The sequence below is a fragment of the Myotis brandtii genome, unplaced genomic scaffold (genome assembly GCF_000412655.1).
Source record: "Myotis brandtii unplaced genomic scaffold, ASM41265v1 scaffold250, whole genome shotgun sequence".
NCBI classification, from domain to species: Eukaryota; Metazoa; Chordata; class Mammalia; order Chiroptera; family Vespertilionidae; genus Myotis; species Myotis brandtii.
The window spans coordinates 1367751-1387805 of NW_005359478.1; the positions used below are offsets into that span (position 1 = coordinate 1367751).

At 54.6% G+C, this 20055-nt stretch overlaps 1 protein-coding gene across 2 annotated transcripts in view; it reads left to right on the forward strand.

Annotated features, from left to right (window-relative positions):
- Window positions 1-17015, forward strand: part of ATP8B2 (ATPase, aminophospholipid transporter, class I, type 8B, member 2) — a 21791-nt gene extending 4776 nt beyond the window's left edge. For both annotated transcript variants that reach the window (XM_005867490.2, XM_005867488.2), the window contains 26 exons: window positions 956-1014; window positions 1364-1477; window positions 1604-1702; window positions 1913-1974; window positions 2075-2147; window positions 2421-2491; window positions 2629-2708; window positions 3895-4053; window positions 4301-4389; window positions 6500-6696; window positions 9153-9361; window positions 10427-10470; window positions 10771-10936; window positions 11089-11277; window positions 11426-11541; window positions 11629-11793; window positions 11876-11987; window positions 12126-12231; window positions 12358-12502; window positions 12692-12875; window positions 13037-13260; window positions 13522-13605; window positions 13926-14171; window positions 14322-14460; window positions 16135-16265; window positions 16458-17015. In XM_005867490.2, coding sequence (XP_005867552.1) covers window positions 956-1014; window positions 1364-1477; window positions 1604-1702; window positions 1913-1974; window positions 2075-2147; window positions 2421-2491; window positions 2629-2708; window positions 3895-4053; window positions 4301-4389; window positions 6500-6696; window positions 9153-9361; window positions 10427-10470; window positions 10771-10936; window positions 11089-11277; window positions 11426-11541; window positions 11629-11793; window positions 11876-11987; window positions 12126-12231; window positions 12358-12502; window positions 12692-12875; window positions 13037-13260; window positions 13522-13605; window positions 13926-14171; window positions 14322-14460; window positions 16135-16265; window positions 16458-16736 — 3542 coding nt within the window. In that variant the 3' untranslated portion in view covers window positions 16737-17015. The remainder of the gene's footprint in view (window positions 1-955; window positions 1015-1363; window positions 1478-1603; window positions 1703-1912; window positions 1975-2074; window positions 2148-2420; window positions 2492-2628; window positions 2709-3894; window positions 4054-4300; window positions 4390-6499; window positions 6697-9152; window positions 9362-10426; window positions 10471-10770; window positions 10937-11088; window positions 11278-11425; window positions 11542-11628; window positions 11794-11875; window positions 11988-12125; window positions 12232-12357; window positions 12503-12691; window positions 12876-13036; window positions 13261-13521; window positions 13606-13925; window positions 14172-14321; window positions 14461-16134; window positions 16266-16457) is intronic.
- The last annotated feature ends 3040 nt before the right edge of the window (window positions 17016-20055 follow it).

The following is a 20055-nucleotide window of genomic DNA, read 5'->3' on the forward strand; positions in this document are numbered from 1 at the left end:
GGGGGAGGGCCGAGGGGAGGGGTGTGGGATGCTGCTCTGGCTCCAGGACTAAGGCAGCATGTTTACTGCCTGACCAGGATGCCCCCTTTTTCAGCCAGTGGTAACCGTGACCCTGGGAGATGGATGGGCTGGAGAACCCTTCCTAAGACACCCCGTGTTCTGTCCCCGAACTTGGTGCCGACAGTCCCAGATCGGCGGAGTTTCAGGACAGGTGTAGGCCATGGGTCACTCAGCGACAGCTGTGTTAAATAGGGGACACGTATGCAGATGGCACACACTTAGAGAGCAGCTGTTTTCCTCTCTCCTTCATGTCTGTCTCCGTCTGCATGACCCATATCCCTGAACCCCCCCTTCTACTTGAAGATGAGCTTTAAAATTAGGTGATGTCATTGCAGGCCAGTCAGAAGCCACTGCTGCTGACATGTGACAAGCAGAGGCTCCTGGAGGGGGACCGCACATGGGGCTGGGATACTGCCGCAGAGCAGTTCCAGGGCACTGTGACCCTCGGTATTGCCACCTACCCACCTCCCAGTAGGAGAGGACGGTACCACTGCCGCTAGGTCTGCAGGGGTTCCCAGGGGAAGGAGCTTTTGTCTCCAGTTGCTCTTCCTCTGGGATTCCCAAGACCATACAGGCCTCAGGCATTAATTAATGAATGGGAGGGGAGAGGAACGGCGTGCCCCAGTGGAAGACCTTGAGGGTCGTTGGTGAGGAAAGAAGGCATCTTGTTTTGTGAATGTGATGCCTGCAAAGCCCAGCCATCAGGCTTGTGGTGAGAGGTGGACCAGAGGGAGGAATTTGGTGACACCTCAGGTGTGGCGCTAACTCCTTAAAACTGTACTGTGCAAAGAACCAAGGGCCCTCCGTGTAAACCCCACAGCGTGGGGCGGGCCTGGCCAGTTGCTGGGCCAGGCCTCCGTTTGCTCCCCCTGACTGCAGTGTTGTTCCGTTGCAGAAGAAGAAAGGAGGGCACGGGCCAATGACCGAGAATACAATGAGAAATTCCAGTACGCGGTGAGTGGCTCTGGACCACCGTTCAGACCCTCCTGAGCTGGAAAGGGGAAAGGTGCAGGACGCAGGAGCATCCTTGGTCGGGGGACTGGAGAGTGCTGGGGGAGGGGAAGGCAGCCTCCTCACCACTCCATCTGCTACTGTGCTGAATTTTTCATGCCTTCACCTGTCAGTGAAGAGGTTACCGTGACCCCAGGAGGCTCCCTTCTCTTTTGTTCTTTTCCCTCCCACACCTGTGGGTGCCGGCTTTTGGGGACCAAGGTCTAGGGCAGGGTAGATGAAGAGGCACCCTCAGTCTGCTTCTGGGTTGGGGTTGGAGGCTGCCTCATTGTCTTCTCTCCCACCACCATAGAGTAACTGCATCAAGACCTCCAAGTACAATATTCTCACCTTCCTGCCTGTCAACCTCTTTGAGCAGTTCCAGGAAGTCGCCAATACCTACTTCCTGTTCCTTCTTATTCTGCAGGTAAGTAACCCGTGGGAGACCGTTGGCCACTCCCAAGGCCAAATACAGTCCAGGATGAGAAAGGTCGAGGGGAGAAGAAGGCACAGGAGGGGCCTCAGAGGCATGCCTCCTCTTTCCTCTTCCCAGTTGATCCCACAGATCTCGTCCCTGTCCTGGTTCACCACCATTGTGCCTTTGGTTCTTGTCCTCACCATCACAGCTGTTAAAGATGCCACTGATGACTATGTGAGTTGTATCCATTGCCATCCCTTCCCTGGTCCAGCTAGATTCATGATATTGTGGCTGAGAGTAGGGAGGGGGAGGCAGAGAAAGAGAGTAGATTCTGTGAACAGGTATAGATAGCTGGTACCCAGCATGCTCTGCATGCCACCGATGCATCTGCATCCCTGGGAGCAGGAGCAGGTGTCTTACCATTCTTAGTTTCCTCCTTTTCAGTTCCGCCACAAGAGTGATAACCAGGTGAATAACCGTCAGTCTCAGGTGCTGATCAATGGAATGTGAGTGCCAGTTGGAGACGGAAGGCCTTGGGAGGACAGGGGTTTCCTGGGAAATTCTCTGGCTACTGACAGCCTCCTCTCTGTCTTCCCATTGCCTCAGCCTCCAGCAGGAGCAGTGGATGAATGTCTGTGTTGGTGACATCATCAAGCTAGAAAATAACCAGTTTGTGGCGGTAAGGGTGCCCCTCTAGGCCTACAGGGTGCTTCCTTGGCAGAAAGGATTAGCCTCTCCTGGTTCATGCTGCCTCTTAAACACTCTGGGAGGAGCCTTTCTTGAATGAGAAGCTCCTGTGTCATATTAGTGTGGTTGGGGCTGGCTGCTTTCTGGCCATTCACATGCTTGGGACTAAGCAAGCTAAGAATGCGTGGTGGAAGGAGGGATCCCCACAGAGTCCATGGGGGGTGGAGGATCGGGTCTCTGGGTTCTCACTAGGTCTTCTCTCCAGGCGGACCTCCTCCTCCTTTCCAGCAGTGAGCCTCATGGGTTGTGCTACATAGAGACAGCAGAACTTGATGGGTGAGTGGCATGCTTAGTGTCACCCCTCTCCTGCCTCCGAAGGGGTACCAAGCTTGTTTTGGAAAGAGGTGCCCAGGTCTGAGGGATGTGCACCTTTAAGAATAATTGGGTAAGCAGGACTGTGGGTGTCCTTCCAGAGAGACCAACATGAAAGTGCGCCAGGCGATCCCAGTCACCTGGGAGCTGGGAGACATCAGTAAGCTGGCCAAGTTTGATGGTGAGTAATTTTGGAGAAGTACCTTTCAGGAAGAGGGGGTGGTCGGGTTTTGGGGTTTAAATTGTACTTCCTCCTTTGGGCTTCTTGTTGCTGTGATTATGGAGCTCCCTGGACTCTTGTGGGGGTCGGTGGTGTGGAGGTGTCAGGAATGCCAGGTGGCTACCACTTACTTATGTTTATTTTTTAAATGAGTATATATATATATATATATATGTGTGTGTGTGTGTATATATATATGTTTAAAAATATTTGTATTGATTTCAGAGAGGAAGGGAGAGGAAGAGAGAGAAATATCAATGATGAGATAGAATATTAATCGGCTGCCTCCTGAATGCATCCTATTGGGGATCGAGCCTGCAACCCGGCCATGTGCCCTGACGGGGCTCAAACCATGACCTCCTGCTTCATAGGTTGATGCTCAACCACTGAGCCACTCCCGTCGGGCACTACCACTTATTTTTTAATTAATGGTCATTTCAAGAGATCTTCATGGGTGATAGCTCCCTCCTGGCTGTGCATATTGATAGAATTTCAGTTTATTCTTATTTCTTATTCTTATTCCATTCAGAACAGTGTGCTATACGCTCCTTTAACAAGACAAACTGAGCAGCATGCACGGGAAAAAGCTCTCCTGTCCTCTAGTTCTACCTTCCTAAATAGTCAGGCTAACAGGCACTTGAATGTGTTTTCATTCATACTTTTTTCCCGTTTATACAAACATAAATCGGTGGGATCATACTGTCCCCAAATCCCTGCAACCTGCCCGTACCTATTAATTTCATCATCATTATCTTATCACATCACTATAGAAAGAAATTTACTTCATTTTTCAATAGCTGCATGTTGTTTCATAGAATTGATGTATCATAATTTACTCAACTATTCACTGACCCTTCGGTTGTGTTTAGTCTTTCTGTTCAAATAATGCTTCAATACAAATTGTGACCCGTGCTATTATTTCTGTAGAACAGAGTCCCCAAGTGGGATTACTGGGCCCAAGGGTGTGTGTACTCTTAATATTAGTTCACGTGGCCCCATTCCTTTCCCATCAGCTCACAGTGACAAGCAGTGTCTGGATGGGCCCATGTCCTAACACCCTCTCCCTCCGCTGCTTCCTCTGTTTTGTTGTCTCGTGGTCGAGCTACAGACTGTACCTTGAGCGGTGGCGCTCCTGTCTTCCATTCAGGTGAGGTGATCTGCGAACCTCCCAACAACAAGCTGGACAAATTCAGTGGAACGCTCTACTGGAAGGAGAGCAAGTTCCCCCTGAGCAACCAGAACATGCTGCTGCGGGGCTGCGTGCTGCGAAACACCGAGTGGTGCTTCGGGCTGGTCATCTTCGCAGGTGAGCCTCCGAGGGCGCAAAGGAAGCAGGGCGAGAGCTGGTTCCGCCGCCTCCCTCGGGGGCGTGGCAGGAAGCTGAGGGGGCTGGTTCCATGATAAGGTAGGCACCCTGCAGCCCTGAAGACAGGCCCCCTGCCATCCAGCCTGTGTCTGTCTTCCACGCGGACGTCCTGTAGTCTGGGGACTGGGCAGGAGCCCAGAGGCAGGTTCCTTATTTGGCTTTCCTAGCCCTTCCTCTTCCTCTGCAGGTCCTGATACTAAGCTGATGCAGAACAGCGGCAGGACGAAATTCAAGAGAACAAGCATTGATCGCCTAATGAATACTCTGGTGCTTTGGGTAAGCTGCCCACTTACTGTTCCCTGCCGTGCCCTCCTGGTTCTCCCTTTGCTCCCATCTCTCCTCCCTGGTCAGTAGCCAAGCTTCAGGTTTTGGCTTTAAAGCCACTGGCAGGTCAGCCACTCAAAGGCAATGTTTATTTCAGGTTCCTTTTAGACTTGGCAGATATTATTTTAAAAAACGTGTATGAATCAACAACTTAAAGCTGAAACAAGTCTTCCTTTCTCTGGATTCCAGTTATGATGATGACTTAGTGTAGCATGTGACCTTCTGTTTGCTTTTGCCTGGGACAAGGAGGCCTTCATGGGGATGGAGAAGGAATGAAAAGAAAAATTTCCATTTGGAGGATGGAGAACGGGGTCTAACGGGGTCTCTTCCCCTGCCTTCCCAGAGTGAAGGATCCCGAAGGAAAAGTTTCTATTTCAGTTCTTGGCAATTCCCGAATCCTTCTCTTGTTGGCTGGAAATTTGAGCTCCTTGTCAGGTTCTTCCCAGCCTCCGGTGAGACAGCCTCCCCCTGAGAGAGTGGGTTAAGGCTATCATGCAGAGGCTTGCATCGCCCCCTGGTGGCTCTTGTGTACCAGGATGGTTCCTGTTTTGTTCAAAGCATCAGGAGTGAAGGCAGCCCTGGCCGGTGGGGTAAAATGGTTAGAGCTTTGGCCCAAGCACCAAGGGTTGCAGGTTTGATTCCCAGTCAAGGGCATGTACTTGGGTTTCAGGTTCAACATCCAGCCCCGGTCAGTTGGGCACGTGTGGGAGGCAACCAATCAATGTGTCTCTCTCACATTGATGTTTCTCTCTCCCTCTCTATACCCTCCCTCCCACTCTCTCTCTCTAACAATCTATGGGAAAAATATCCTCGGTTGAGAATGAACAACCACCAAAAAAAAAAGTGAAGACAGCTTGGCAAATAGATGTCTGAAATCAGACAATGGTCTCAATTTTTTTTCTTTTAACTTCCAAAATTCTCTTAGGATTTAGGATTCTTCTTCAAGGACTACAAGTTTTATAAGATTTTTGGCTATCGAGAAATCTACATTTCTGAAAATGCAATTTGTTTCCTGGTTTTAAAAAATGGGGGATGCCCGGCTGGCATGGCTCAGTGGTTGAGCGTCGTCCTATGAATCAGGAGGTCACAGTTCCATTCCCAGTCAGGGCACGTGCCCGGGTTGCGGGCTTGGATCCTCAGTGTGGGGTGTGCAGGAGGCAGCCGATCAATGATTCTCTCTCATCATTGATGTTTCTCTCTCTCTCTGCCTCTCCCTTCCTCTCTGAAATGAATAAAAACATATTTTAAAAATGCGGGGCAGGGGGTCAATCTGTATGAGATAATGAGCATGACAGAAATTTGGCATCGTTGTTGGCTTATGGAGGCTTAGCTCAAGTCAATGGGTGATTTCCAGTAAGTTTCCTCTGAAGTTTTGAAAGCAGCTTTCCCCCACTCTCATCACCTTTTTCTTCTTTTTTAAAAATAAAAGCCTGTTGAAAATTTCTATAAGAGTTTATTTGAGCAACATTGTGGACATATCAGGAAGTAAGACCTCAAATGCTTCCCACTTTTATCATCTTTGAGGCCTCCTAAGGGTTCTGGGTGTCAGATGGGGAGCTGCACAGCTATTTCAGTTCCCCATCAGGCCGATGGGAAAATGTTCACAGAGGAGGCCATGTGATGTGGGTGGCAGACTAGAACCTGTCGCCACTTCTGGGTGCTTCCCACTGGCATGTGCCACCGTTTTAAAGATGCCTGGCCCTGGCTGGTTTAGCTCAGTGAATAGAGCATTGGCCTGCGACTGAAGGGTCCCGGGTTCAATTCCGGTCAAGGGCACGTACCTCGGTTGCAGGCTCTTCCCCGGCCCAGGCCCTGGTTGGAGTGCGTGCGGGAGGCAACCAATCGATTGTGTTTCTCTCACATCGATGTTTCTCTCTGTCTTTCCCTCTCTCTTCCACTCTCCCTAAAAATCAGTGGAAAGCTGTCCTCCGGTGAGGATTAACAAAAAAACAGATGCCTGCGCTTTTGCAGGATCAGGCCTGAGCGACGGCCTTCTGGGACACACTTGATTTTGAGGGCTTCCTCGGCGGCAGCCTCACCTCTGCTTCTCATTCCTCCCCAGATTTTTGGATTCCTGGTCTGCATGGGGGTGATCCTGGCCATTGGCAATGCCATTTGGGAGCACGAGGTCGGGATGCGCTTCCAGGTCTACCTGCCCTGGGACGAGGCGGTAGACAGTGCCTTTTTCTCTGGCTTCCTCTCCTTCTGGTCCTACATCATCATCCTCAACACCGTCGTGCCCATATCGCTCTATGTCAGGTATGTTGCTTTCTATGCCTGGGGCCTCTCCAGGGAGCTGGGGTTGTCCCTTGGCCAACTGCTCTTGTCCGTGAAGGTGAAATCCTCGAGCAGGAACGTGGCGTCCTCTTCCTGTGCTGTGAACATGTTATGTTCTTTGTTTATCTTTGTGTGCAGAGCTAACCTCACCACCATTCCCTGGCACTTCAGACTGTATGGGATGGAAACTGTGTTGCTTATTTGTCACATGTTTGTTGCATGCTGACTTTGTGCAAAGAAGCATGTTAGGTGCGTGGCACATACAAAGGAGAGGTAGGAATGGATCTCCTTTGCTCCAGGCGCTTCAGTCTAGGCAAGGAAGAAAGATGTGAACACGTTATAAAACAAAATGGGAACAAGTGTTTTAGGAGTCCTGCCTACAGGCTTATGTGTACAGCCAGGGGACGCAGAGACGTGGAACATGGCCTCTGCCTTCAACAGCAGCAGACTGTCAGGGGAGGGGAGAGACGAGCCTTGTAAGACACTGAGATACCGTGTGGGAGGCACAGCTGCGCGGGGCATGCGTCGTTCCCTGCACAGCTAATCAGGGAGGACATCTCTGAAGAGGTGGCGGTTGAACTGGGCTTCGAGTGGTGGCCAGGATGGGTGAAAGGATAGCCTGCGGGAGAGGCTAGAAACACGGGCTTGGAGGTGGGAGCCTAGGAATGGGCACGGGACACTTTGGCTGTGGGGCAGACAGCTGGAAACATGAGTTTGTTACCAATTGTGGAGGGTCTTGAATTTTTGCCTCTGACCTTTGTACTTAGTAAACCATTAAAGGATTCCTAAAAAAAAAAAAAATCTAAATATTTTAGGAAGTGTTGGCAGACAGTGGTGTGCATTAATAGGATCAGGGAGACATCTCGGATGCTTGAGGGAGCTGTTAACAAGGGCTGGCCCAGTGAGAATGAACAGGAAGAGGAGGAAGGAAGAGTGGCCAAGAGAGAAATTTTGTACTTAGTGCCTTGCACTTGAGTTAAGTGAACCTGCAACTTTTTAAGGAAATGCTTCATGGAGTCTGAGAAATATGCCATTGCTTTGTTCATACAGATTCCCAGATAGTCCTCCCATCTCCCCACCAGCCCCCGAATCCTAGTGCCCGTGGCAGTGATAGGAGATAGAGTTCCTGTGCTGAGGGCTTCCCTAGAACGTTAAGAGGAGACTCAGGTTTGTGGTTTGGTCCTGCTGTCTCCTTAGTTACGTGACACGGGTAAATCCTCAATCACTCGAGGCCTCAGTTTTCTCATGTAAAATGGGAACAACAATACCTGGTCTACCGTCTTCATAGGGATGCTGTGATCGAAGATACTGGACTGGAAAATAGCTGAAAAATTAAGTTACTTTACAAATATTGGGTGGTAGTGTGTCCATCATTGTCACTGTAGCTCTGATTCTTCAGTACTCTCTAAGTGTTTTCTGGCTTCCAGCCTAATTATTCTTCCATCTTTGGGCCTTGCTGTTCAGTGTTTTGTATTCAGGCCCACAGTAGCTACCTAAGAAAGTTTTCTTTCCAAGTCTCATCAAGTTCACGGTGTGTGTGTTTGGGGGATATAGGGGTCGGGGTGGCGCTTAATCAGCTGAGTGTGAGAACAGCCGTGAAGGCATTTCCAGCTAGCTCAGCGTTTGCCTAGTGACTGGGTCCTGAGAGCAACCTCGGGTCAGGAGCCGGGTTCCAGCCGTGGCCCCCTTGCTTGGCTGCACTGGACCTCACACAGGGCCTTTTCTGAGAACCCTGACGGTCCACATCCCAAAGGAAACGCCCAGCCAAGAAGAGGGTGCGAGCAGGCCTTGGCATGTTGAAAACACCGCGCCACTGTGAACTGAAATCATTTCCCAGGTCTTTGAGGTCCCCCCTGCCTTCCGAAGTCAGCGTCTCGTTGGCCTCATGTTCTCTCTGAAAGCCACAGAGCCGGGGTGGACTTGGAGCCCCGAGCCAGGTGGAGGGAGTGTCAGCTGCGTGTGGCCCGTGAGGAGCGGGCCGAGCACCTGCTTGGTTCCCTCCCCCCCTGAGGCCCCTCTGGTGGTGGCACGTGTGTGGCCGGGGCATGCGCAGCACCCTCATTATTTCTCTCTCTCTTTTCTCTCCCTTCCCTCTCGCATTTTCTCTTGTTTTCTCTGCATGGTTTCTGTATTATTAGTCCCGAGGTAAGAACTGGTCGAATGCCTTGTCTCCAGCCCCTCTTCCTCCTCTGCCTGTGCTGTCTGCCCCGCCTGCCCGGACCCTTTGCACTTTTTTGTCTGGAGAGCATCAGAGGATCGGGGTCGGGGACCTCCTTTGCCGGCTGTACGTGGCTGGTCCGCCTTCAGGCTCTCCTCGCCCTTCCCTGCCCAGGTGCCCGTGCCCAGGTGTCACCAGCCGGAGCGCCTGCAGAGGCGGCCTGTGTGGGTGGGCGCCTCCTCCCTGCCCCGCCCAGCCTCACCCCCTGTCTCCTGTGCAGTGTGGAGGTCATTCGCCTGGGCCACAGCTACTTCATCAACTGGGACAAGAAGATGTTCTGCACGAGGAAGCGGACGCCCGCGGAGGCCCGCACCACCACCCTGAGCGAGGAGCTGGGCCAGGTGGAGTACATCTTCTCCGACAAGACGGGCACCCTCACCCAGAACATCATGGTCTTCAGCAAGTGCTCCGTCAACGGCCGCAGCTACGGTAGGCGGCGCCGCCGGGACGGGGCTCGCCCTCGCCCGGAAGGAGAGTGGTCCCGGGGCTCCCACAGCTGACTTGACATTTGGGTCTTTAGTTCTTTCCTACCGGGGCCCGGGGGGCCTTGAAAGGGTCCACTCTGGGTCCCATGTCAGGAGGCAGACACTGACCGGGCTTCCCTCCTGTCTGCTGACCTCTCACCCGGTCTCGGTCTCGGTCTCGGCTCCAGGCAGTGGGGGAGCTCCTGTTCGCAGTGAAGCCTGACCCTGGCCCTGGGCGTCCTGGCCAGGTTGGATCTTGGCTGCCCTGTGGAGTGCTAGACTCACCCTGTGTTGCTGTTCAGGGGCCTTGTGAGTCTCTGGAATGTGACCATGGTCTTTCTAGTGTGGCCCTGTGGCCGGGGCCTTGTGGCTGAGCTGCTGGGATGGCTTGGGGCCGGGTGTGTGGTGTCTGACTTTTATGCAGAGGGAGTTCTTACAACTGCTTTCTGTACTAACTCAGGCCTGAGGGCCAGTGTGTGAGGCCTTGTCTGCTGTGTAGGCCCAAAGGGTGAGAGGCACCCCGGGAGGCTTGGGGGCCCTTGGGAGGCAAGCAGTGGGGGCGGGGCCGGGGCCCCAGGGGCGGGATGGGGAGCAGTGGGTGCCATGACTTTTAGTCCTGGGGTTCCAAGGATCCAGGGTGCCTGTTGCCGCCTGTCCTTTGAGTCAGCCGTGTGAATCTGTGACATTTGCTCAACAATTCGGGTTGTGGGTTTTGGGTGCCTGGGGGGGGGGGGGGGGGGGGGGGGGATGATGCAGCCAATCTCCGGAAAACTGGACTAGACGCTATCAGAGAATATAAGGGAGTTTTGGTTCATTAACACATTTTATTTTGTTTTTATTTAAAAATATATTTTTAATGATTTCAGAGAGGGAGAGAGAGAAATGAGAGAGAATCATGGATCAGCTGCCTCCTGCACGCCCCACACTGGGGATCGAGCCCATAACCGGGCCTGTGCGGTGTTGGAGGTTTCTCCCCTTGCTCGGAGGGAACGCTGCCTCTGATGTGGCTTCTCGTCCTGGCTGTGTGCAGGTGATGTGTTCGATGTCCTGGGACACAAAGCTGAAGTGGGAGAGGTAGGTGCAGCCCCACAGTGATTCTGTGTATTCTGTTTGCCAGTTAAACGGGGGCCTCACCAGTAACAGTTGGTGTAGTTGGAGCGAGGTGTTATCTGGTCAGGAGATGGAAGCTGCGTGGAGAAATGGGTATTTCAAGGAAGAATTGGTAGCTGGGGATTTTGAGGTCCACGGCGGGCAGGATCTTGGGCTCTCCTCCTGAGAGTTGGAAGGGCGGGAACAACAGGGTGGGGACAGCACCTTTCCTGGGGTGCTGCCTGGCGACCCACCCTTTCCTGATCGCCCCCTTACCTGCCACAGAGGCCTGAACCCGTCGACTTCTCCTTCAATCCTCTGGCCGACCAGAAGTTCTTATTTTGGGACCCCACCCTCTTGGAGGCTGTTAAGATGGGGGACCCCCACGTGCACGAGTTCTTCCGCCTCCTCTCCCTGTGTCATACTGTCATGTCAGAGGAAAAGAACGAAGGTGCGTGCAGAGCTGGCTTGCGCTCTCGCCTACCGACTCGGGCCTTCAAGCTTGGGGACTGCTCTGCATGGCGGCCGCCCCGGGCTCCCTGGGTGGGACACGGGGCTGAGAGGGTGGCCACTCACACCACGTGTGTTCTTCCTCCCACCCAGGGGAGCTGTACTACAAAGCCCAGTCCCCGGACGAGGGGGCCCTGGTCACTGCAGCCAGGAACTTTGGTTTCGTGTTCCGCTCTCGTACCCCCAAGACCATCACTGTCCAGGAGCTGGGCACAGCCGTCACCTACCAGCTGTTGGCCATCCTGGACTTCAACAATATCCGGAAGCGGATGTCGGTCATAGGTGAGGCCAGGCCCGGGCGCTGGAGGACGCGGGGCAGCTGGCACGTGTGGAGTGGGGTGAGGTGTGCTGGGGGACCCTTGTTGATATGTTGGCGTTGGGGTCTGCACCTGCCTGAGCTTTTCTGGGCCTTTCTCCCCTCCTCACTCAGTGCGAAACCCAGAGGGGCAGATCCGGCTGTACTGCAAAGGGGCCGACACTATCCTGCTGGACAGACTCCACCCCTCCACCCAGGAGCTGCTCAACAGCACCACCGACCACCTGAATGTAGGTGTGAGGCGAGGAGGGACCCCGTGGTTCTACTCTCCGTGTGGAGGGAGGGGCGAGGGGTGACGTTCTTGACTCTGCCTCCAGGAATATGCAGGGGAAGGGCTGAGGACCCTGGTGCTGGCCTACAAGGACCTGGACGAAGAGCACTATGAGGAGTGGGCTGACAGACGGCTCCAAGCCAGCCTGGCCCAGGACAGCCGGGAGGACAGGCTGGCCAGCGTGTACGAGGAGATTGAGAGTGACATGATGGTACGGGCTACGGAATGGGCCGAGGGTGAGCCGGGAAGGCTCGGGTCTGGGACTCGTGCCAGGGACCCTTGTGGTATTTCAGCTGCTGGGCGCAACGGCCATTGAGGACAAGCTTCAGCAGGGGGTTCCAGAGACCATAGCCCTCCTGACACTGGCCAACATCAAGATCTGGGTGCTCACCGGAGACAAACAAGGTGAGAGCCCAGTGGGGCAGAGGCAGTGGCATCTGGACAGCAGCCCCCTCGGGTCCTGCATGAGCCCAGGGCATCAGGCAGGAGAGGCGCTGACTTTGTTGGGGGCCTGCTCGTAGCTCCTGCGTTCTCTCTTGGTAGAGACGGCTGTGAACATTGGCTATTCCTGCAAGATGCTGACGGACGACATGTCAGAGGTGTTCGTGGTCACTGGCCACACCGTCCTGGAGGTGCGGGAGGAGCTCAGGTAAACGGGCCGAGCCGGCGGGTGCTCGGTGTTGTGAACATGGGTCGGGCGGGGCTTCCTGGACCCTGATTGGGCCGGAATCCCTGCTCCCGTCCAGGGAGACCACGTCCCGTTATCCCTCCGCAGGAAGGCGCGGGAGAAGATGGTGGACCCGTCCCGCACCGTCGGCAACGGCTTCACCTACCACGGGAACCCATCCTCTCCCAAGCTCACCTCTGTCCTGGAGGCCGTGGCTGGGGAGTACGCCCTGGTCATCAATGGACACAGTCTGGTAAGTGTCGCCATCCTTAGTTTGGGCAGTGTTTTTCCAGAGAGCACTTCTCTCCGAATGGCGTTTAGGTCTTACCTTGTTCTGATTTCCCTCGACTTTGGGGGGCTGTGGTCTTTAAGGGGACGGGGCGAGGCTGACTCCCAGGTGTCTCCTGGGGAAGACAGGGCCTCAGGGCTCTCTGTGTCGCAGGCCCATGCATTGGAGGCCGACATGGAGCTGGAGTTTTTGGAGACGGCCTGTGCCTGCAAAGCTGTCATCTGCTGCCGGGTGACGCCCTTGCAGAAGGCGCAGGTGGTGGAACTGGTGAAGAAGTACAAGAAGGCTGTGACGCTTGCCATTGGGGACGGAGCCAATGATGTCAGCATGATCAAAAGTGCGTGTCCTGTGTAGATGTGTAGGTTGGGTGGGAGGGTGGAGGGAGGGGCCCCTGAGGTTGGGGAACCAGGGAAGACTAAGGGGGGACGGGGCTCTGAGTTGGTGGGATTCTCAGGTGTGTGGCCACCTTCACCCTCGTGTCCCCTCTTGTCTCTGCAGCGGCTCACATTGGTGTGGGCATCAGCGGGCAAGAAGGGATCCAGGCTGTCCTGGCCTCAGATTACGCCTTCTCCCAGTTCAAGTTTCTGCAGCGCCTCCTGCTGGTGCACGGGCGCTGGTCCTACCTGCGCATGTGCAAGTTCCTCTGCTATTTCTTCTACAAGAACTTTGCTTTCACCATGGTCCACTTCTGGTTTGGCTTCTTCTGCGGCTTCTCAGCCCAGGTAGTGAGCTCCTAGTCCACTGGCTTGTCTGTCTGTAAGTCCCTTAAGGCAGAGATTGTATCTGTTCTGTTCAAAGCTTAATCCCTTAGGGCCTGGCCTTTTCTGGTTCATGCATTTAGAAAATGCTTATTGAAGGAGTGGGCACGACTTCCAGAAAATCCCTTGGGGCTCCATATACACCACATCGCCGTTTTCCTCTGCCTGATTTGTAGTGAAGAAGGGTGACGTATTCTTTCCTCTCTCTCCCCGTTTTCTTCCCAGACCGTCTATGACCAGTATTTCATCACCCTTTACAACATCGTGTATACCTCCCTCCCCGTCCTGGCCATGGGGGTCTTCGATCAGGTACGGGGAGAGTGATGATCGCGCAGGATGGGGAGAAAGACAGTGCTGTGAGGAGTCACGCTGACAGTGCTGGGCGTGTGCCGTGTGCCCTCTGCCTGTGGCCCTGGCACGGCCTTGTCCCAGCTGGCGGGGTGTTCTTCCTCTCAGCCACGGCTGACCTGTGACTCCCCTGGGTGGCTGAGCAAAGACTGATCGGGGGCAGTTGGCTGGAAGTTAGATCTAGTGTCAAAGAACTTAGAAAGCAGGAGGCAGGGACAGGGTCTGCCCAGTCAGAACGGCCGCTTCTGAGGCCTCGTGTGTGACCCGGTCTCCCCACACAGGACGTCCCCGAGCAGCGGAGCATGGAGTACCCTAAGCTGTACGAGCCGGGCCAGTTGAACCTCCTCTTCAACAAGCGGGAATTCTTCATCTGCATCGCCCAGGGCATCTACACCTCCGTCCTCATGTTCTTCGTCCCCTACGGAGTGTTTGCTGAGGCCACCCGGGACGACGGCACCCAGCTGGCCGACTACCAGTCCTTTGCAGTCACTGTGGCCACGTCGCTGGTCATTGTAGTCAGCGTGCAGGTCAGAGGCAGTTGGGGACCTGCCCTCACCTCTGGAAGGCGTGAGCCTCCTGTCCTGGGGCCGCCCTGGGCACGGCAGTTCTGTTTCTGGGAAGGGGACGGGTTTTGGGGTGCTCCTCCTTCTGCCTGTGACAGCTCCTGCTTGTTGCAGATTGGGCTGGACACGGGCTACTGGACGGCCATCAACCACTTCTTCATCTGGGGCAGCGTGGCTGTCTACTTTGCCATTCTCTTTGCCATGCACAGCAATGGGCTCTTCGACATGTTTCCCAACCAGTTCCGGTTTGTGGGTGAGTCTCTGGCTTCCCCTGGAATCACTGGGGTGTCACGACTCTCCTGGGACTCACAGGGCAGGAGCCGGTCTGCACTCCGCGAGCAGCGACTGGGTGCTCCTCAGGTTCTACAAGGTGCTGGGGGAAGGCGGGTGTGTCTGACCCCAGTGCTGCCCTCAGAGGCTCCATGTCCATGAACGTGAAGAACAGCCCTGCTAGGCTGTACGCGGTCAGGCCCGAAGGAGGACAAGGGCTGGCAGGCGTCATGGTCAGCAAAGTGACTGCATGTGGGGTGGTCAGGGAGAGGCCCACACAGGAGGCTGCTGTGAGTGGTGCCAGGATTGGGGAGTCGGGTTCCAAGTCAGGGAGCTGAAAGTGTGAAAGGGCCACTTGTTTCTCGGGCAGGGAGAGCGCTCCTGCCAGGGCGGCGGGGAACCCCCACTGAGAGCAGTGGAAGAGGCCGTGCCAGGTCGGACATTCAAGGCGTCAGAATGCCAGGCTGTCAGGTTTGCATCTGACGTGCCAGGAGCCTTTTTTTCTTAAATTATTATAATAATTGTTATTATTTTTATTTCTAATCCTCACCCGAAGATATGTTTCCATTGATTTTTAGAGAGAGTGGAAGAGAGAGGGAAAGACAGAGAAATATCGATGTGAGAGAAACACATCGATTGATTGCCTCCTGCCCAGGGCCTGGCCGGGGAGGAGCCTGCAAGCGAGGTACGTGCCCTTGATGGGGATCGAAGCCGGAACCCTTCGGTCCACAGGCCAGCGCTGTACCCACTGAGACAGACTGGCCGGGGCTTTTTGATTTTTGAGGAGGAGAGAGTGGGGAATGACAGCAAAGGGTTCTTCAGGAAGATGAATCTGGCAGTGGTGGTCAGTGAGGAAGCTCCTGCAGTGACTGTGTAAGGCTGTTCAGAACTGGTGACAAGGTGGCTGTGGTGGGTGGCAAGCGGGCTGGTTGGGAGGCATGAGGTGAAAGATGCATTTGCACTTTTGGCATTTTCTTGAGATCTTTTCATTTACTCACCCAGTGGGCCTTCGGTCAGCCCCTGCTGTAGGTCACCCCCTATTCTGGATGCTGGGGATGCAGCAGTTAACAAAACAGGCAGAATCCTGGGTGTCATATTTCAGTGAGAGAGACACGCAGTTTATAAGTTAGTAGATACGTAAACTGACTTCTGCTTTAAAGGATCACTCTTACTGTGATAAAGTGGAGAGGGAAAGGTGGCTCTAGCAGTCATCAGGTGAGAGCAGTGGTGGCTTGCAGTACAGCGAACAGTGGCGGGAGCCGTAGGCATTTTGGGAGTAGAGCCAACAGATCGGAGGAGCAGTGTGCGAGAGAAGTCAGAGTTGGCCTCTGGGCTGTTGGTGGTGGCAGTGAATGGGAGGTGGCCTTTCTGGAGCGGGGCACATGGAGCAGCTTGGGGTGGAGGGAACGGTAGTTCACTTTTGGCCATTAGAAATGGAGATGCCCGTTAGAGGTTCAACAGAGATGTCAACTAAGGCAGTTAGAGAAACAGGCCTGAAGTTTTGGGGAGAGTTTGGAGCGAGAGTCAAATTTGGAGATACCTCTATGGGGAGCAGGGAGGAGCCGGAAGCCAGGATGACTTAGGCTGTGAGCCTGGGGGAGTGGGGGAGCTGTCCACCCTGTGACTCCCAGGGCCCCTGACTCCTCTGCGTTCTCAGGTAACGCGCAGAACACCCTGGCCCAGCCCACGGTGTGGCTGACCATCGCGCTCACCACGGTCGTCTGCATCCTGCCTGTGGTCGCTTTCCGATTCCTCAAGCTGAACCTGAAGCCCGATCTCTCCGACACGGTGAGCAGCGGGTGCCCGGAAGCCCTTCTGGCATAAACACGCACGCAGCTGCGGCTTTGGGCTTCGTGCCTCACGTGTTGGTGGTGGTCCCCGTACTGTCCTGTCCTGGGGGCTCAGGCCCCTTCTTGGTGGTGGTGTCTGACGCAGCCACACTGATGACCACTCCTTCCTCGTGCTCCCCAACCCCCCCAGGTCCGCTACACCCAGCTGGTGAGGAAGAAGCAGAAGGCCCAGCACCGCTGCATGCGGCGGGTGGGCCGCACAGGGTCCCGGCGCTCTGGCTACGCCTTCTCCCACCAGGAGGGCTTCGGGGAGCTCATCATGTCGGGCAAGAACATGCGGCTCAGCTCCCTGGCGCTCTCCAGCTTTACCACCCGCTCCAGCTCCAGCTGGATCGAAAGCCTGCGCAGGAAGAAGAGTGACAGCGCCAGCAGTCCCAGTGGAGGGGCGGACAAGCCCCTCAAGGGATGAGGGCCGGGACCGCTCTGCCCCGTGCCAGGGATCAGAGCTCACAGGGCGGGCCGGCCACCGAGAGGACCGGGTCGTAGCTGCAGGTCTCCCTGCCTTGCCCCTCCCAGGCATCTCCCCTGGTGGACTCTGTCCTGCTGGCCCCACCAGCAGCGTCTGGGACATTCCAGTCAGGGGCCCTGCCACCAGCTGGGAGGGTGGAGGGGGCAGGCCTCGAGCAGAGTACGGGCTTGGCCATCTGGAACCAGCCCCAGTGGGGGACCAGATGTGGAACCAAAAACAGAAGAAGAAACTGTGAGAGATTGGGTCTGCCCCTGCCTTGCCTGGGAGCCCACAGGGAGACTCGAGTCTCTGTATTTTTCTACTCCCCTTCCCCAGGGGCCCTCGGGCCCTGTTCCTGAATTACATGAGAATGTATCGTGCCGGGAAGCCAGAGACCTGTTGGGGCCTCTGGGCCCCTCACGTCGGGTATGCCTCTCCTTGGTTTGTGTTTGTGTCTAGTTTGGTTTTGTCTTTTTTATTTGGCAAGTGGAGGAGGCCTCTAAGTGACTTCTATGTGTGGTCGGTGTCTTAACTCTCCTGGGAAAGAGGAGGCTGGCGCACACGGGTGCCCACCTGGCAGTTGTGGGGTGGTTTGGGAGGAGCGGCAGTTCTGGGTGGGCCCTCCAGGGGCTGAGGGGCAGTGAGGCTGACCAGGAGGGAGGTGCCTGTTAGCCAGAGGGTGCGCGGAGAATAGAGGAGGGTTTGGTCCTGTCTCCTTCTCACCTTGGGAGTGAAGAGCTGCCCCCTCCCCCAGCACACTCACATATCAACTCCCGGTTTCCGTAAGTCCTGCTGGCACTGGGCTGGAGCCTGGGATAGTGGCCCTGTCATTCTCTGGCCAAAAGCTGGGTATGAAGTTTAGTCCTAAAAAAGGTTTTGTTTCATTTTAAATGTAGACTCAAGTCCATTAGCAGAGTCCCTCTGACTCCCTTCTCCCTCCTCATCTGGCATTTTACTGCACCTGTACCCCAGGACCTGAGGGGGGCCAAAAGGGGAAGCTGGCCTCTGCTTCTCCCTTCTGGTAAACGGGGGCCCCACCCGCTGGGCCGGCACCTGGGAGGAGGTGGTGGAGGCCGTGCGCCGGGTGTGGAGGCGCTGCTCGGTGCCTGGCGTGGTCTGGACGGGCTGGTTGGAGCCTTGGCACCTCTCCTTCCTCCATTCATCTTGGGAAGAATCCTTTCCTCGTCTTTGGTGGAGGGGGTCCTCAGGAATGGTGCGGGCTGGGTGTGGGGTGCAGAGATCTTGGACATTCCATTACGTGGAGCCCCATGGAGCTGCAGGTGGGCTGCGGTGAGGCAGGGTGGGTGGGCCTCCGATGGGGGGAGGGGAAAGCGCGACAGGGAAACCCCTTAGGGCCACACCGTTTACAAACCCAACATCATGTCTGTCTGTGTGTCTCAAGGTGAGAGTCTGATTTTTATACCAAAGAGGAAATGATTTTTTTTCATATTTGGTTTGTCTATTATATAAATATAAATTTATCTATATATATATACAGTTATATATTATTTTTTTGGTTCTCTCTCATTTTTTAGGGAGGGAGGAAAGTACCAAGTTGCATTGAACTGTAATTAAGGAACATTCTGTATAATTTATGACATATTTCTATACTTGGAAAAATTATATCATTTTATGGATATAAGAGAAAAATGCCTTTTTATAAAATTTCAGTTTCTGAGAAATGTGTAATTTGTTTCTTTTCTGATGTGTAATCAAGACATGGTCAACGTGAAGAGAGAAACCTTTTCTTGAACCAGGGTGCCCAGGTCAGACAGGCAGGAACGGGATGGGTGGATCTGGGCTGAGGGGAGAGGGCAGTCTGGCTGGTAGGGTGAACCCCTCTGTTAGCCCACCTGCCAGACTCCGGTTCAGCTGGACGATGGGGCAGTGGGCGGGGCCAAGAGGCACATCACAGGGACTGTGTATTCGTGCCTCGGACCTTGAACTGGTCCCTTTTTTAAACACAAGCCAACCTTTCCTTTGTAATACGTGCCAAGTGGGTGGGTATGTGCAGGGGAAGTACCAGGTAAATATTTCACGTTTTTGTTTGTGTTTTTTTTGCTTTTACCCCATACCTTATCCATTAGTATCAGCCTCACAGACTCACATCTTCCTGGCTTTTCATAGAAGTGACTATCAAGGGACCTAAATAGTATAAGCAAGACTGCAGAAAATTTTTTAAAAATATATTTTTATTGATTTCAGAGAGGAAGGGAGATGGAGAGAGGGATAGAAACATCATCGATCTGCTGCCTCCTGCACACTCCCTGCTGGGAAACGAGCCCACAACCCGGGCATGTGCCCTGACTCAGAATCGAGCCATGACCTCCTGGTTCATAGGTGGAGGCTCAACCACTGAGCTACGCCGGCCAGGTGGGGGCAGCATTACTTCTTTGCTCATTGCCACTTCTAGACATTTTCCTTCCATCTCTGTACAAAGATGCTTCCTCTGAGCCTCCTGCCACTCAGATTCCCGTGTTCTTCCCTTGATCTGCTAATTCTTTCCCTAAGGACTTGGGCTCCGGTCCGACCACCTCCAGTCCCCACCCACCATCACCCCAGTGCCTTCTCTGACTGTGGGTGAGAAGTCTGCCTGACGCCCTGGCTTGGTTCTTCCTCATTTTGACTGTAACCCTCCCCACCTTCACCTCCCCACCCCTATTGTAACACACGGACATCCACAGCCCCCGGGAGCAGCTCCACGTCTGAAATGTCACAATCCAGTATTTGACCCTCCATATCCTCCTTGCACCTTCCACCTGTGCTCCCAGCACGACCTCCTGCCTGGCCTTCTGGTCGCCAGCTCCTTGGTGTGGGCTCTTACTCGCTCCCCAGCCCAGCTCAGAGCCTGTGGTCTGACATGAACCACTCTGCCCAGGAACAGCCCAGTGACTTCCATTCTCCGACCCCCTGCTGACTCCTAACTGTCCCCTCTCCTCTGCTCCCTCCCACCACCTCCTCCCCTTCTCTCAGCAGATGGTTCTGCCTCCACTTCCCAGAGGAAAACGGCCACTTCAGCGTCCTGTCACCTACAAGTGTCACTGGGCAGAAGCAAAGCCTGGGCCCCACTGTGCTCTGGCTCCTCTACTCCCCCACCTCCTCCACCCACTGTCCTCTTTATTCCCTCCACCTCCCTCTCTGCTGATTCTTCCCGTCACGAAATGAGCCCTTTCCTCACCCCTGTACACCGTTCTGTGATCTGTGTCCACGTCCTCACCCTCTTCCTCATTCCACTCCCTGCGGTCAGCTTCTGTACCCACCCCCAAAACGCTTTCCATGA